The sequence below is a fragment of the Lytechinus variegatus genome, chromosome 6, assembly GCF_018143015.1.
Source record: "Lytechinus variegatus isolate NC3 chromosome 6, Lvar_3.0, whole genome shotgun sequence".
NCBI classification, from domain to species: domain Eukaryota; kingdom Metazoa; phylum Echinodermata; class Echinoidea; order Temnopleuroida; family Toxopneustidae; genus Lytechinus; species Lytechinus variegatus.
In genome coordinates, this window is record NC_054745.1 from 16,146,979 (window position 1) to 16,163,978 (window position 17,000).

The 17,000-nt window shown below is 37.2% G+C and overlaps 2 protein-coding genes across 9 annotated transcripts in view; both read left to right on the plus strand.

The window, feature by feature from the left end:
* LOC121417094 (nuclear pore glycoprotein p62-like) overlaps positions 1-3,556 on the plus strand; it is a 21,982-nt gene extending 18,426 nt beyond the window's left edge. For all 3 annotated transcript variants that reach the window (XM_041610665.1, XM_041610664.1, XM_041610666.1), the window contains 3 exons: positions 519-630; positions 2,069-2,135; positions 3,327-3,556. In XM_041610665.1, coding sequence (XP_041466599.1) covers positions 519-630; positions 2,069-2,135; positions 3,327-3,418 — 271 coding nt within the window. In that variant the 3' untranslated portion in view covers positions 3,419-3,556. The remainder of the gene's footprint in view (positions 1-518; positions 631-2,068; positions 2,136-3,326) is intronic.
* Positions 3,557-12,961: 9,405 nt separating this feature from the next.
* Positions 12,962-17,000, plus strand: part of LOC121417095 (APOBEC1 complementation factor-like) — a 33,320-nt gene continuing 29,281 nt past the window's right edge. For all 6 annotated transcript variants that reach the window (XM_041610667.1, XM_041610669.1, XM_041610668.1 and 3 more), the window contains exon 1: positions 12,962-13,682. In XM_041610667.1, the coding sequence (XP_041466601.1) occupies positions 12,990-13,682 (693 nt within the window). In that variant the 5' untranslated portion in view covers positions 12,962-12,989. The remainder of the gene's footprint in view (positions 13,683-17,000) is intronic.

The following is a 17,000-nucleotide window of genomic DNA, read 5'->3' on the forward strand; positions in this document are numbered from 1 at the left end:
CATTCGTTTATTTCCATTTTCAACAATTACAGTTTCTTCTGTACATGTTGACATATATAAATAACAAAACATATTTCAATTATTCCTGTACAGAAAATTATATTCAAGATTATTACAAATCAGGTTGAGAATGGAGGAGGCTGCTAAAAAGCAGAGCTTGTAGAGTGCAGCCTCCTAATAAATATTCTTGCAGTTGTTTAGCATATAAAAAAAAATAAGGTACCAACTTGAGCATTGACCAGTTGAATTAAAAAGAAAAATTGGAAATAAAAATAGAAAAGGAAATAAGAAAAAGAGAGATTAAAGGTCTCCAGAATCCAGCCCCAGCACTCACAGACGGACCTCGCCGATCAACAGGAAAACGAAAGAGATGTATAAGTGTACGTGACATGATAAACATGTTTGATTAAAAAAATACAAGAGCTTGAGTGATGAAGAGTTAAATTCAATGGTTATCTTGAAGAAATTTTTTGAACTTGAGAATGTAATCATTTAAAATACTATCTTCATCTTAATAGGTATCAGATGTCTGAGAGCATAGATTCCCAGTTGAAGAGGATGGTCCAAGATTTAAAAGAGATTATTGATCACATGAACACATCCAACACATCTATGGACCAGACAGATCCTGTAAGTCCTTTTGATAATAAAGATAATGGTGTCATGGTGAAGTGGGTGAAAATGAATACCAAAGGGGTGTTTCACAAAGATTGAAGTATGACTTAGGTCGCACTTAAAGAGAAATGCCAGTAGTTGCAGTAAACACTGATTTCATGAGAAAGTCTGTAAAACCAGGCTTAATTGTCAGTATATCATCGAGGATCTAGATCTGGTACAGTTACATAAGCTGAACTTTGTGAAATCTTGAAATCTACGCTGAAAAATGATCACACTGAAGATCACCAACACAGATAGGCACACGTGGGACAGTGTATTATTATTGCTGGAATAAAGACCCGACGGAAGTGACCGAATCCACGCTTATATTGCTTATTTCTCAGCAATTACACAATTTCTTCCAGAATCCTTTGGCACATATTTTTTATTCACATAAACAGACACTTGGGTGGTCATTATATTAGATTCGGTAAAAAGTCATTTTGAGATCGTTACCAAAACTGGAATTTATCTTTAAATGTTGACACGTACATGATATGCAACGCGCAATGTTATTGATCAGTACGCAGAAGTGCGCGTCATCTTGGCATGATCTGACCAATGCTGTCATGCCTTTTATAATGCGCGCAACTAGACATTCAAGTGCGACTCTAATGGGGCGTTGCAAGAAACTTGTGATCAATCGCAAGTCTATTTTTGTTCCCGAAATTAAGCATATGCCTTGCAATTAATTGCAAATTTGCGATTGATTACTTGTCTGCTCCATGAAACAAGGAGTGTAATCTGGGGACCGTTTCATCAACATTTTTGTCCGACAAGTTGTCAGATCTGACATCTTTCCTTGATTCTGATTGGCTGAGAGGCACTGTTACTATAGTAACTGTCAGATAAAATGGGACTTGTCGGATAAAACGTCCGAAAAACATGGGATCTTCCGACACTAGATAAAAGAGAAAATTTAAGTGAAATATGCACAAAAGTAAAGGGGAAGTTGTCCGTAGGTGACATCACAGACCTTTTTCGCTCTGTCAGTTGAAGGATCTACATATATGTCGTTAATGATCTCAGTATTCAAAGCTCATTATTTTCTTAATATTCATTCAATATTCCTCAAACTTTTGTTGATCTCTTTCTTTGATTTTTCTCTTTTACATGGATGTTATTGGTTTCAGGGGTTGCATTCTCTTAATGTTTCTTGTAATTTCTCTCTTAAATTCAACCTTCCTCAAACGTTCATTGATCTGTTTCTGTGATTTTTCTCTATTGTATGAGAGTTAATGGTTTCAAGGGTTGGATATCTCTTGTAATTTCTCTCTTAAGTTCAATCTTCCTCAAACTTTTGTTGATCTGTTTCTTTGATTTGTCTCTTTTACATGAATTTAAATGGTTTCAAGGGCTGCATTCTATTTTAAATATCTCTTGTAATTTCTCTCTTAAATTCAATCAACAGGTAAACCAAGTTGCCAAGATCCTGAATGCTCATATGAACTCGCTGCAATGGATTGACCAAAATACAGGTATAGTATTCAATCTTTTCTGGCCCCAGGGGGGGGGGGTTCAATCCTCCCCCCTGACATTTTCCCTGATAAATCTGTAACTCGAAAAGAACACACCCAGACGTTTCACTTCTTGTTTCCTTCCAGTCTTGTGCAACTTTTAGACTACAGTTGCAATGCCCAGTTACATGGTTGCAAATTTATGTAAAATGTAAGTTGCATGTCAGTCCCAAAATTGCCCCAAAATGTCATTTTATGTACAAAGTTAATGCAAAAATTGAATTTCCACACCCCATTCATACAGGTATGATTATTTTAATTTCAACTGAAATTGATTGATTTTAGCATAATTATGCTTCAAACACGTTCTGCAATAAATGTAGTGAAAGACATGTAAAAACCAATTAAATGCATAAGAAATTCATAAAGCAGTAAAATACATGAGAAATTGAATTTCAAAATTATGGTCTCAAAAGATGCCCAAGAGTTGAAATTAAAAATTCAGCGAGAGGCATAATCTAAAGTGAAATTGAATTCCTATTTCAATGGGTCCAAATAAATGTGTCTCATTGTAGATTGTATTGCTTTTATGTCTTCTACAGCGAAATAATTATAAAGTTCAATGTGGATTGTAACAGAAACCATATGGGTCCTTTCAGGGATTTAGAGTATTCCTGTCAGTGAGACTGTAGTCATGTGCTTAGAAATAGATTGATGCAAAGCTCTATTAATCAGGGGTATGATAGTTCGATAGTTCAGCTAAATTGCTGATTTCAACTTAATTTAGCTTTCCTCTGTACAAATGTATGGGAGCTCTTTCAATTTCAGGGGAGCGTTTCATGAAAGGACTTGTTGGACATTTTATACAACAAGTCCCCTTATATCTGACAGATTTCATAGTAACAGTGCCTCTCAGCCAATCGTAATCAAGGAAAGTTGTCAGGGGCCCGTTGCAGAAAGAGTTGCAATCAAACTCAACTCTAAAAATCATGCGCAACTTGATTTTCAACCAATCAACAGTGCACATTTGAGAATTGCGATTGATTTTTTTTTACTTGCGTTTAAACGCAACTCTTTCTGCAACAGGCCCCTGATCTGATAACTTGTCGGACAAAAATGTTGATGAAACACTCCCCAGCTCTTCAACTATTTTTGTTTCTGATCTCTAACACCCCAGATTAATAGATATTTCATTTGATTTTGATTTCATAGGTCTTGTTCAGCGAAAGGTCGACGAGGTAACCAGACAGTATGAGATCATCAAGAGAGACCAAGAAAGGAATGTTCATCTAGCGTTTGAATGATGCCTTTATATCCCTCCAACCATTCCTCGTCTAGCCATTGTAAGACATGCTCCGGCTACTTGAACTCTATGGCCCCTGATACACATACATTTTGGATGCAAGCTTGGACGGCACCTTCAAGCCTGCAATTTGGGTGATGATACACATAGGCCGAAAGTGGACTGAAGCCGCCTCAAGATCATCATCCCCCCCCCCCCCCCCCGACACACATGGACTGAGGCCTACAATCACTTGTCTACTCTTAAACCGTCTTCACTTCTCCTACTCATTTGTGACCTGGGGAGCGTTTCATGAAAGGACTTGTCAGACGTTTTATCCGACAGGTACTATAGTAACGGTGCTTCTCAACCAATCAGAATCCAGGAAAGTTGTCAGATCTGACAACTCGTCGGACGAAAATATTGATGAAACGCCCCCCTGATCGACTTTTCACGCAAAAATTGTTATTCTGATTTTGGTTTGTTCGCTATCACTATTTTATTCTATTCCTAGTTCACTGATCAAGCCGGCTTGAGTCCACTTGGGGAGGGGGGAAGCACTTTAACAAAATACAACACTTTGGTGCTAATTTCATTGGATTCTGTTCAACATTATTTTGATATTGTTACCTGGTATTTATCTTTAAAGAGAAATGCCAGTAGTTGCAGTAAACACTGATTTCATGAGAAAGTCTGTAAAACCAGGCTTAATTGTCAGTATATCATCGAGGATCTAGATCTGGTACAGTTACATAAACTGAACTTTGTGAAATCTTGAAATCTACGCTGAAAAATGTTCACACTGAAGATAACCAACACAGAAAGGCACACGTGGGACAGTGTATTATTATTGCTGGAATAAAGACCCGACGGAAGTGACCGAATCCGCGCTTATTTTGCTTATTTCTCAGCAATTACACAATTTCTTCCAAAATCCTTTAGCACATTTTTTATTCATACAAACAGACACTTAGGTGGTCATTATATTAGATTCTGAAAAAAGTCATTTTGAGATCGTTACCAATACTGGAATTTATCTTTAAAGCTTGTTATTTTTTTCATGATATGGCAGAGCAAAAGAGCATAGAAGAGAGATAGATAGGAAAGGAGAAAAATGGGGAAAGGGAAAGGGGGATAAAGGAAATGAAATATAAAGTGGGGTTTGTATGTCAGACAGTGGAATAAATCACTTTTGTATTACTTTTTTTTTGTCCATGGCTAAAATCTTGTTTGTTAATTCAGTGGCAGGAGCATGAATCCATTCAGTTGTTCATATTTTGTAAAATAAATTTTCATGAAATAAAAAGAAATTTGTTTTTTTAATGAAATCTTGATGATAATGGCAAGTAATAAAGATGAAGGTGATCTTAGTGATGGTGATGATTGTGTTGGTGATGGTTAGTGGCGGACCGTGACCGGGAGGAGACAAAGCATTGGAGGGGCACAGCATTGTTCGCAAACAATACTCAGGGTCACGGTCCGCCACTGGTGATGTATGATGGTGGGGATGATGATGATGACGATGGTGATGATGATGATGGTGGTGATGATGATGGTGATGATGACAGTAGTGATGATGGTGGTGATGATGATGACGATGATGGTGATGATGATGGCGATGATGGTAATTATGATGACGATGATGGTGATGATGATGATGATGATGATGATGATGATGAAAAAAAATAAAAATGAGTTTTCCGATTAAACCAAAATGGGAATAGCCCCTATATGCAAGTAAAATAGGACATAACTCACATATTTCATAGTTTTAGTTCACAGCTATCATATCAATTTTGCCACAGTCTAAAGTCTTAAACCCATTCCAATCATGTTGATTTCAAGCAAAAAACAAAACATTTCGATGTTATTATCGTTTCTTACTCGTAAATAACCATCGAACATGAGAAACATTGAAAGTGTCAAAATTCCCACGCTTTCTGTCGCTCTTCCACAAAGGCTCCTTACCGAGAAATCCTCAGCGCGCGCCGACAACGCTGACGTACATTTCATTTCAAAGATGCCGCCCTCCCTCGGTCGTGTAAGAGAACAATACAATGTTTATCGTCAAACTGTCACTCAAAAACAGAGAGGTCATTTGTATTTAGGAATGATCAGAGGTGAAACGGAGGTCATTGACACCGTCGAAATGCATCCAACATGAAATTCATGGGTTTTTTTTCCATTCTCACCAAAGGATACAGGTGTAGCTCTAGTTCATTTACAATTAGATGCATACCTGAGTTTCCGAATTGTTTGCTTTGAGAAATCATTACTTTGTTCTTTTATGCATGGCAACTTTCCATATTCTTTAATTTCAGGTAAGAAGTACTTAACTGAGATTGTTTATTATTCCTCACGTAGTGATGTGGTGACCAAGATGCTGTTTAAAGCCCATATATAAGTACATATGATTAAACAAACAAAATAGATGGGAATATATGACAAGATTTTTGTCCATGATTAACCAACCCCCCCAAAAAAAGGGGGGGGTTCCTAAATCCCCCACCCATTCAGCTTTGCTTCATGTATACGCCTGGAGAGAAGTTAATGCCAAACAGCCAAGTTGTGATTTTTTTTGCAGTAATTAAAAAAAAATCAATTTTAGAGTACTGTCAAGGTAAATTTTCAACCGGTTAACACCTCCCCCGTGCATGAAAGTATAAACCAAGACCCTTAAAAAGTTTTTTTTTTGTTAATCGAATCAAAATTGGATAATTTGGTAGATCAACGCTGTTCAAAACCGAGTTACCACATGATAAACGAAGTGAGATGTGGAGGCAATTAAACGAACAGGAAAAACGTATAATAGAAAGGTGATTTGAATCAACACCACCAAAAAAAAGGGGTGACGGATATTGTTCAAAATATTGTGCATTATGTTTACAAACATCGGCCGTTTTTGGTGTATGATAATAATGTCAAAGTAATCTGGAAAAAAGGTGAGAGGAGAGAAAAATTATCCACAGAACGTCATATTGATTATATCTGTTCTAAAATTTCTCGTAGTACTGGTATCTTGTATAAATTAAAAAATATTCTTCCAAGGAACATATTAATGAAAACTTATAATTCAACAATCCTTCCACATTTAAATTATTGCAATGTCATCTGGGGAAATACATACAAAACAAAACTAGACAAAATTTATAAGTTACAGAAACGCATAACTCGGTTAATTACAAATAGTCATCATTTATCCTCAAGTTTGCCACTGTTTTTAAAAATGAAAATTATTCCTGTAACTTACTTAATAAAGCTTAATACATCCATGTTCATGTTCAAATTTCACAAAAACCTTTTACCGCCTGTTTTTATTGATATGTTCCAACCAAATTCTGCATTTCATAATTATTCAACTCGTCAAAGCAAAAATTTACATATTCCTCTTTGTCATTCAACATTACTCTATAATTCCTTATCTTCTGTTGGGGTACGCGAATGGAATAAGCTAAATTACGATATAAGATCCAGTACTACGATAAATCGATTTAAGTGTATGTATAAGAAACTTATATTTAGTAAAATGTTGTCCATGGCTGAGTAGGATACTGATCTATTTCATCTTCTACAGCTTCTTTTTTCAGCTTTCTTGCTTGTATCACTCTTCACTCTCTTTCCTTTCCTATTTTCTCTATGATCTCGAGCTGTATGTTTGCTGTGTATGGATTGATGCGTGGATGTACATGTATTGGGATGGTTGTGTATGTGAGTGTATGGTGTGTGTGTGTGTGTATGTGTGCAAACTATACTCTTAATATTTTACATGTATTTTTTATGTAGGGCCCAGCTTATAAGCAGTTTTGCTTCTTTTGGGTCCTGGCCATTTTTAAATTGTATCTTGTTTGTCAATGATTGATTTGTATTATACTTATTTTATGATGTTCATGTACTCTGTTTTTAGATGGTCAAATAAATGAAATGAATGAATATGAATGAGAACGAATGAATTACTAGTACTAGTAAACTGAAAATATGTCGGTAGACGCTTTGGTGTATGGGGGCGGCAGAGAGGTACAAAAATCGAACTCAAACATTTTAAAATCGCCATATTAATACAACTCTGTTCACTATAATATTAAGGTATAAACTATTTTAGCTCAACAGTTTGAACAACCATACTTATTGAAAATTAAATATTTAGAATTTATTACTTTGTTGTTTAAACCTACCGGACATAGTATATCCCCCCACCCCCGGATCGAAGCCTTTGGTCCGGTAGGTATGCTAAATAGCAGAAATGTAACAAAAATCACCTTCATTATGTAGTAAAAAACTTTTTGGGGGTGGGGCTTGTCAAATTTCTCGTGAACAAATTAAAGTGACCTTCATTTAATAGTGAAAACATTTTATCCCTCCTTTTTTTTCCTTCTCAAAGTTAAACCAGCATCCCTGTTATAAAAGCGTTCACAGGGCCATGTATCCAGACGCCGTGTGATATAAACTCCAAAATATGCATTTTCTATGGAAGCTTAAAAGTGCCACCCACCGAGATGTTTAGATAATTATCTTGGGAAGTCGACATCTTGATAGCAAAAGATCAGACGAGATACCTGATCTCGTCATGTCCACATCTTTCAGAAGAGATGATCAGATGACAAGATCCCGGATCTCATCATGTCGACATCTTTTAGAAGAGATGATCAGATGACAAGATCCCGGATCTCATCATGTCGACATCTTTTAGAAGAGATGATCAGATGACAAGATCCCGGATCTCATCATGTCGACATCTTTTAGAAGAGATGATCAGATGACAAGATCCCGGATCTCATCATGTCCACATCTTTCAGAAGAGATGATCAATGACAAGATCCCGGATCTCATCATGTCGACATCTTTTAGAAGAGATGATCAGATGACAAGATCCCGGATCTCATCATGTCGACATCTTTTAGTCGAGATGATCAGATGACAAGATCCCGGATCTCATCATGTCCACATCTTTCAGAAGAGATGATCAGATGACAAGATCCCGGATCTCATCATGTCGACATCTTTTAGAAGAGATGATCAGATGACAAGATCCCGGATCTCGTCATGTCGACATCTTTCAAAAGAGATGATCAGATGACATGATTCCGGATCTCATCATGTCGACATCTTTCAGAAGAGATGATCAGACGACAAGATCCCGGATCTCATCATGTCAACATCTTTTAGAAGAGATGATCAGATGACATGATCTCAGGTTTCCCAGGTTCGTTAATCCGAAAACGAAATAAGATTCGTTATTCCGAAGGTTCGTTAATCCGAAAACGGAATAAGGTTCTTTATCCCGAATTCGTTAATCCGAAAAATGAAAACCGGGAAAGCAGAGGAAGGGCAAGTGTGGTGGTGGGGGGGGGGGGAGAAGCAGCGTTGCTGTTAGATTGTTATGAGGATGGGAAGGCAAGGGCGGCCGAACGAATTTTCGTTTGGTGGCAAAGCCAAAAATTACACTAGATTGTACGCCAAAATGGGCAATTTGGTGATATTTTCACCATGAGATTATTATCTGCGTGAAGTCAATTGTGTGTTTTATATAGTAATTAAGTAGAGAAAAGAATTTTTGAAGTGACTTCTGATTGTGGAAAGATGTATATGTAGGCTTTATTTTCGCAAGAGAGTATAATGAGCGAGCGGTTTGGGGGGGAAAATCAAAGCTGAAGTTGTAAAACTCGTTTTGCGTTTAATTACTGTAAAAATGGCATTATTGCGAGTGTAAATCACAAGCTCAAACTTAAGGGCATTTCAATAAGAAATGAAAATTAAAAGCCATCCAAGCAGGTTTCTGCCATCATTAATAAGACGTGCATCTAATCATGGAACCTAGGGTCCATGATCTAACTAAAGAATTAACACGAGCGCAAAGCGCGAGCTATTCTTTTTTTTAATATTATGGACAATATGTTTTTAATCTTCAACACATAAAAGATGCCTATGTAACTAGAAAACTTTTGGATCACGTCATGTCTACATCCTACGGAGGAGATGATCATATTTTTTTTAAACAAGTGCACACCTAGTTACCGATAATGCATATAGCATTTCCATTTATTTGAAAGCAAGATAAAAGAGCTTTGTAGATTAAATGCTTTGCCAACAGGCATTGGTCATGTTCGTGCCGCGGCCGGGGATCGAACCACGGACTTTCCAAAAAGGTTTCACTACAAAATGTAGGTCCTCTTTGTTATATTTATTTATTTATTTGGCCTCACCTACCATAATTCAACGGAGTGCTGCCTATAGAAAATAAATAACCCCCCAGCACAACAGGGGCCGCGGAACGGTTTTCAAAGTGGGGGGGGAGGCCTGACCATGCAAAAAAATCACAATCATATGGTCATTTTTACGTTTATGTACATGGTTTTTGAAAAAAGTGTGGGGGTTGCCCCATCCCCCCCCCCCCCGCTTCCACGACTCCTGTCATCCTTCCCAGGTCCATCCATGCATGCTTTATTCATGTTACGTTAAAAAAGGAATTATTTGCATGATATATGACGTCACGAATTTAACCCCAAAAAACACTTGTATGTTTCATTAAATCATAACTTCATAATCATGGTACACTGTCAAAACTGCGGTGTTAAAACTGACACCAATTGGTGTTAATAGAGGACCACACCCTGAGGTGGTAAAATTACACCCTAGAGATTAAACATAACACCAAAGAGTGTAAATGTAACAACAAAATGTGTTGTGATAACACCATATAGGTGTGAATCTAACACCATCAATTTAACACCGGTGTAAAATAACTGGTGTGGTCCTCTGTGTACACCGGTTAACACCACAGTTTTTGCTGTGTAAAATTGCTATATTTTCAACTTATTAAGACAGATCAGAGTTATTGTGACAAGAAGCAATATTAACAAAAAAGTAAAGCTTAGCAAACAAAACAATTAACATTTTTAACAATTACTCACTTATTCTTTGATGATTTTCATCAAACTGTCACAAATATTTTTCTCCTCTCCTTTTCCGTGTTTAAATAATTATAAAACCAACCTATATCGCCGGGCGTTGTGGCGTGCGCCTGTAATCCAAGCTGTGGGGAAGTTACAAATTGATGCAGAGGTTCGAGGTTCGAGCCCTGGTCACGTCTTTCGGATGGTGACGTTAAAGGTCGGTCCCAGACGTAAATAATCATATCTGATTGATACACGTCTGACAAAACTCAAATACACACACACACACACACGGGATTAATCCCCCTTTTAATTAGTAATCGATTTTTGAAGGTTTATAATGAATGGTTAAACTGAGGTATTAGGCACGTTATTTACCGTCTTGTATTAATGATTGGAGTGATTAATTCACAACTTGTAATTAATTCACGTCTTGTAATGAATGATTGGAGTGATTAATTCACAACTTGTGGCGAATTTACTTTACAAAATTATCCATTTCTTCGATGGCAAATTAAACATTGCTATGTTTGTCCCTTCTTATTAAACTATGATTCCTTACTTGTCCAATCGTCTATTATTCTGTATAACGTTGTAAACTGGTAAAGTCGGACACTGCAAAAACTTCGGTGTTCATTAACCACCAGCCCGGTATCTGTATGTAAACACCAGAGGAGTATTGAAACAACACCAGTTTGGAATCAAACCGATGCTGTTTTAAAATTGGTGTTAACACTTCTCAGGTGTAGACACAATACCGGGCTCACCCTGGTGTCAATTAACCCGTTTTTTTTTTCAAAATTACCCATTTCTTCGATGGCAAATTAAACATTTCTGTTAGTCTCTTCTGATTAAACTATGATTCCTTTCTTGTCCAATTATTCTGTATAACGTTGTAAACTGGTAAAGTCGGACACTGCAAAAACTTCGGTGTTCATTAACCACCAGCCCGGTTTCTGTATGTAAACACCAGAGGAGTATTGAAACAACACCAGTTTGGAATCAAACCGATGCTGTTTTAAAATTGGTGTTAACACTTCTCAGGTGTAGACACAATACCGGGCTCACCCTGGTGTCAATATTAACCCCTGGTTTTTTTTCCAGTGTATTGTGGATTGTCATTCGATAAGAAATTGATCATGAAAGAACAAATTCCATTCCAAATAATGATAAGGAGACTTGTTTGGTAAATATTCTGGTTAATCATAAATCTAATAAATCACTGCTTGGGATTCGAACTGTAATCTCTGCTGAAAGGTCAAGGAGGATCCTTTGATCTTTATCAGTTTGCGTTTTTCTTCATTTTCAAAAACTGATTCGTCTTCTGTTCTTTATTAGTCTCCTTCCATTTTCTTTTTTTTTCTGTCTTACTGATAACACTTTGATTCCTGTTGGGGTTTTCTCAGTTGTCTACCGTTTCTTCGCCATCTTCATTCACGATCACTTGTCATGCATACAAAAATAGAGAGAGAGAGGCGGAAAGAGAGGGAGAATAAAAAAATGGATAGGAAGGAATGCAAGAAAGAACTTTAAGAAAAAGAAAGAAAAATAGAAAGAAAGAAGGAAGGAAAGAAGGAAAGAGCCTGTCAGTTTCTGCACTCGAGTTAGCATGGTTAGGGGGCGTGTCCTCTTTTCCATGTTTACACCCACGTGGTTAGGCTTTTGGCGTCATTCTTTGATGTCGCAAGGCTTTACTCTTATATAGTTAGTGTGTATCCAACGCATGTGGTTTTAACTGTGGTTTAATCCCGGGGGCAATATATTTTCAATAACTTCGCGTGGCGGTATACAACCTAACAAATGTCAGAATTGAGGAAAATATTTCCAATGATGCACTAAAAACAACAGCGCTCAATATTTTGATATCAGTTGAAAAAAGACCCTGTTTCAGTGTTTGTGCATGCAGTACCGCATACACTAAAGAACGAACATGAGAAAATAAAGCAGCCAAGTCGGAAAACATGAACGTTTATAGAATTGTTGATTTGATGTCTAAATATAGGTTTATCTCAATCTGAACCAAAACTCTTCTCTGAAAATGGACTCCAACAGAAGGGATGAAAAACAGTTGAAAGCAGAAATGGGAATAGAAAGAGAAGAGGGTTATACCTAGGGGCCGCGCCGACCATGCAGAAAATCACAATCATAATCATTTTTACGTTTTTGTACACGGTTTTTGAAAACAAAATAGGGGGCTGAACCCCCCCCCGCGCTTCCCCTGTAGGGGGACAGACAATGAGAAAAATGAAAGAGCTACAAAAGTGGTCAATAAATAAAAAGTTTTAAATTAGAAGTAAAAGAAGGAGGAGAAGGAGGAGGAGGAAGAAGGAGAAGAAGAAGAAGAAAGAGAAGAAGAAGAAAAAGAAGAAAGAGGAAGAGGAAGGAAGGAGGAGATGAGAATTATGAAATGGATGAGACAATAAAGTCACTGAGTTAAAAACAGAAGACGTTTCGACATTTATTTTCTTCGACCTTGGTCTGGGAGCTAGCGATTAGCAGCCGACGTTTTGTTTGTTCTGCGCGCGCGCTTTGCTAGCTCTCAAAATTGATAAGAAATCGCCGCGCCGCGATATCGGATCAGCACTAATTGATTGGGGATCAAAATCCAGTGATCATCACAATTTCAGCCATAATCATCCCGGCTAGATTTCAAATCACAATCAACTCAACTCTTGTAATTTTTCGTAGCGAGATTAGAAGAAGATGGAAGGATCGCCAAATAAGTCAAACCCCGAGGGAATTTCTGGTGCTCGAAACGAGGCAGCTCTCCTGACTCTGATGGAGCGCACCGGCTACCACATCGTTCAGGAGAATGGGCAGCGTAAATATGGAGGACCTCCCCCGGGCTGGGAAGGCCCGCAACCAAGCCGGGGTTGCGAAGTCTTCGTTGGAAAAATCCCCCGAGATTTATTCGAAGATGAACTTGTTCCCGTCTTCATGAAAATTGGAAAAATCTACGAATTACGTCTGATGATGGACTTTAGCGGCAGCAATCGCGGATATGCTTTCGTGATGTACACCAATCGAGAAGATGGAAAGAAAGCGGTGAAACAGCTCAACAATTATGAGATCCGAAAGGGGCGATATTTGGGCGTTTGCCCATCTGTCGACAATTGCCGGTTGTTCGTTGGCGGCATCCCCAAGAACAAGAAACAAGAAGAAATCCTTGCCGAGATGGCTAAAGTGACGGAGCAAGTCGTCGACGTTATCGTGTACCCATCCATCAACGACAAGGCGAAAAATCGTGGATTTGCCTTCGTCGAATACGAGAATCATCGGGCTGCAGCCATGGCTCGACGCAAGCTCATCCCTGGACGAATTCAACTTTGGGGACATCAGATTATGGTAGACTGGGCCGAGCCAGAGCAAGATGTCGATGAAGACGTCATGAGATCGGTGAGTTTATTTCTTTTATATAAAATACTAACTTAAGGTTTAATAGACTTGGGACTTAATTCAGATAGATCTAACATTTGAAAAATTTGCAAGACCTCTGAGTCTGAGTCGTAGGCCCCAGTCTAATCCTAATGTCAGTAAAAAAAAAACGAACCTAAATTGCTAAAAGCCTTAATTTTAAAGGCCAAGGTTGAGACTTGAGTTGAAAGTTGAAACCCTATTTGACTAACAACAGTTAGGACTAAAGACTTTATAAGTAACAGTAATTTAGCCAAGTGTCAGTTCTACTGATTTATTTTCCAGACCTGAGTGATATTGATTGATTAAAAATCATTGTGGTTTAGACGTTATTAAAAATCATTGTGGTTTAGACTCTAAATACCCGGTAGGGCCTACTATAAGCCTAAGGTTAAAGTTTGTAGACTCTTAGATCAGGCCTATTGTCTTGATTATTGTCTTTGTTCCTAACCTATTTTCATTTTTATTGAACTTTCTTTTTGACTAGGCCTAAAAGAAAATAAACACAACATAGCAATATCAAACGAAAAATAGAATTCTAGATGTTGCTGTCGAACTTCCAAAATTGGGCCAAGGGCCAGGGCGAGGCAGGACCAAACGTTCTTAAAGTTAAACCTTAACTTTAGTTTTAAGATGTTATTTACTGAACGAGAGGTGGTAATATCTAGCTTTTATTATGGTTTGGTTATGTTTGGGGTTGAATTTGTTCATTGTTTTTTTTCCTTTAAAGAATTCATGTTTTTTTGCGAAAGACCTCTAAAAGTCTAATTTTAATACTCGTGTCGAGACCTGTAAATCGCCTGGCAAGAGGTGCGAGCGGTTTACTCACGACGCTGGCGTGACCAGCGCTTTCAGATCTCATTCCGTTGGTGGGCTGGGCCACCGGGAGATATGCTGCACTGCTGCTGCCGCCGACGCCTCGTTTGATGAAGCGGCTTTTGCAGCGTAACCTCATGTGTTCTCGCGCCATTATCTCCGGCGCTTGTGTTTGTTTATGCCAAGGTTTCGACCCCACTCGGCAAACATCACCTCTATTCTTAACGGGTTTCTGTTGCCTAACTTTTAAACCCTAATCCAGACCGTTTCATCCAAAAGATTGGCCAAGTTGACTTTGTGGTATTTATATGGAGGTTTATTCTCTGTCCTCTGGGCAGTGGCTTTTTGTTTTCTTTTTTCCCCCTCCAGTTCAGGTATTAAGATCGGGAGGAGGGGACAATAATGTAATCAGCTTCTTTGTCATACTAGTATTTGATTCTATAGAATATGTACCTACTACACGTACTTCAAATACCCCTACCGCTAACCCATTAAAAAAATGTTTGTTGTTATTGTTTGAAGTTAAACCTCAACTTGAAACCTGAACATTAAAGAGCTTGCTTATTTTGAAGAATAAGTCTCCCAAATGTTTTTTTGCCCTTTTATTCCTTAAATCCAAAGGTTCCACAATCTTCTATGACTTGTGTCAACTTTGAATCTAATTGTTAAAAAAATCTGTTTTAAAACAGAGTCATGGCAGTAGGTCTACCATTGTTGCATCAAAGCAATCATTCTCAATTTAATCAGATTTCTTCATCAACAACATCCAAGTTTGATACAAATGCAAATATTGAAACTAGCTTTAATATCCAGTTGGTAATGTCTGAATCACAATTTTTATTGCCTATATTAGTGTGTGTTGCAAGTCCTTTGCAATCAATTGCAAATATGAGTCGCAAGCTTACAAATTATGATTGACCAATTGTAATTAGGTCTAAAGCAAATTAATAGTAAATGAAGCAATTACAGACCAGCGATCAGTTAGAAATTTGCAATCAATTACAAGACTTCTGATGGATTTTGTTGACAATAATAGACAATAATTGACAATAATGATTGCAAGTTTCTTGCAATACTGCAAATGATCTTGGCTTTTCAAAAACTAATAGTTTGTTTGTTTTTCTCTTTCCTTCCCAGAATAGTATATTAAAGTATTTTATCCTTATCCTCATAATAAAATCACCATTACAAATTGTTATGATCATTGTGATTAAAATATTTACAATTTTATTATGTGATTGAACAATTTACTTTCCAAAATGTTGTTTATTGATCTCAATTTTACTGATTAGTGAAATATTCCCTTACATTATGGAGGGGTTTAATAGTAAACAAGCACTTTTGTACACACATGCATATGGGTCTGCATACATTTTCCACACACTATCCTCACCCCACCCTCTCATTTTTTAATTCCCATCCCCCCCCCCTCTTTTCCCTTCCTTTCTCCTTGTTCATGATTTCACTGTAAAAGTAGTACACTCTACTTCCGCATGTGGTTAACAGTTCATGCGAAGTTCAATAGGCAAATTTCATGCTCTATTTATCTGGACCCAAATATGAGATCAGTAACAATTACTACCAGAGTATCAAGGCTAAAAAAGTTCATTATGTGTGTACTGTAAAGAAGTGAAATCTGACTTCATGCATGCTATGCAAGAAATTTGGTGTAATTTACTACAACAAATGGCAGTATGCCAGTTTTATTTGACCCACAAACTTCAGTTTTGCCAAATTATTTCCTTTACAAAATGGGGGTGTGGGGTGATTGTGAGTGCAAATGCATAATGCTCATTATATCAGATTGAGAAGTATTTGTATTTTATGTTATGCATAAATTTTTTACCACTTTTGCTTTAGACTTTTATTGTTATTAGTATCAAGTCCAACATGCATTCAAACCATCACATTTTGGCGATTATGAATTTATGATAAGATGCTCCCCTGATAATGCTCCCCCAAAATACATTGATTCAGGATAGACATACATGTAGGCATATATTTATTGAGAAAGAGAGGCGGAAGGGGTAAATGTTTTACCACATATTTATTACACATTTTCCTCTATTTTTCAGTGAATACCTCAATTTCCTTAGTACTTTTACTTGTACATGAAGAGATATAAATACACAATTCCACTCTTAAAAATTTGTAGTATGTTTTGTATTGTTAATCTTCACATTTTGGTTACTGTGTAAAGTTGCTTTGGTGTAGGCCTAATTGCTGTAAGTGTAAAGTAGAATTGAAAATAAACTTGAAACTTATATCAAAAACATTGAAATATTCATTATTCTTGTTTATGAATGTTTCTCTTTTAATAGGCTATACTAAACACTCTATTGCACCTTCATGTAGTCTCACCACGAATATCTCCCCTGTTTAGTCTTTTAATTCACAATGTACATTGTAAATACACATGCGAGGAGTAGGCATGGTAGGGATGACTAAATGCTTAAAATAGATTTTTCATTCATCTAAAGTAGA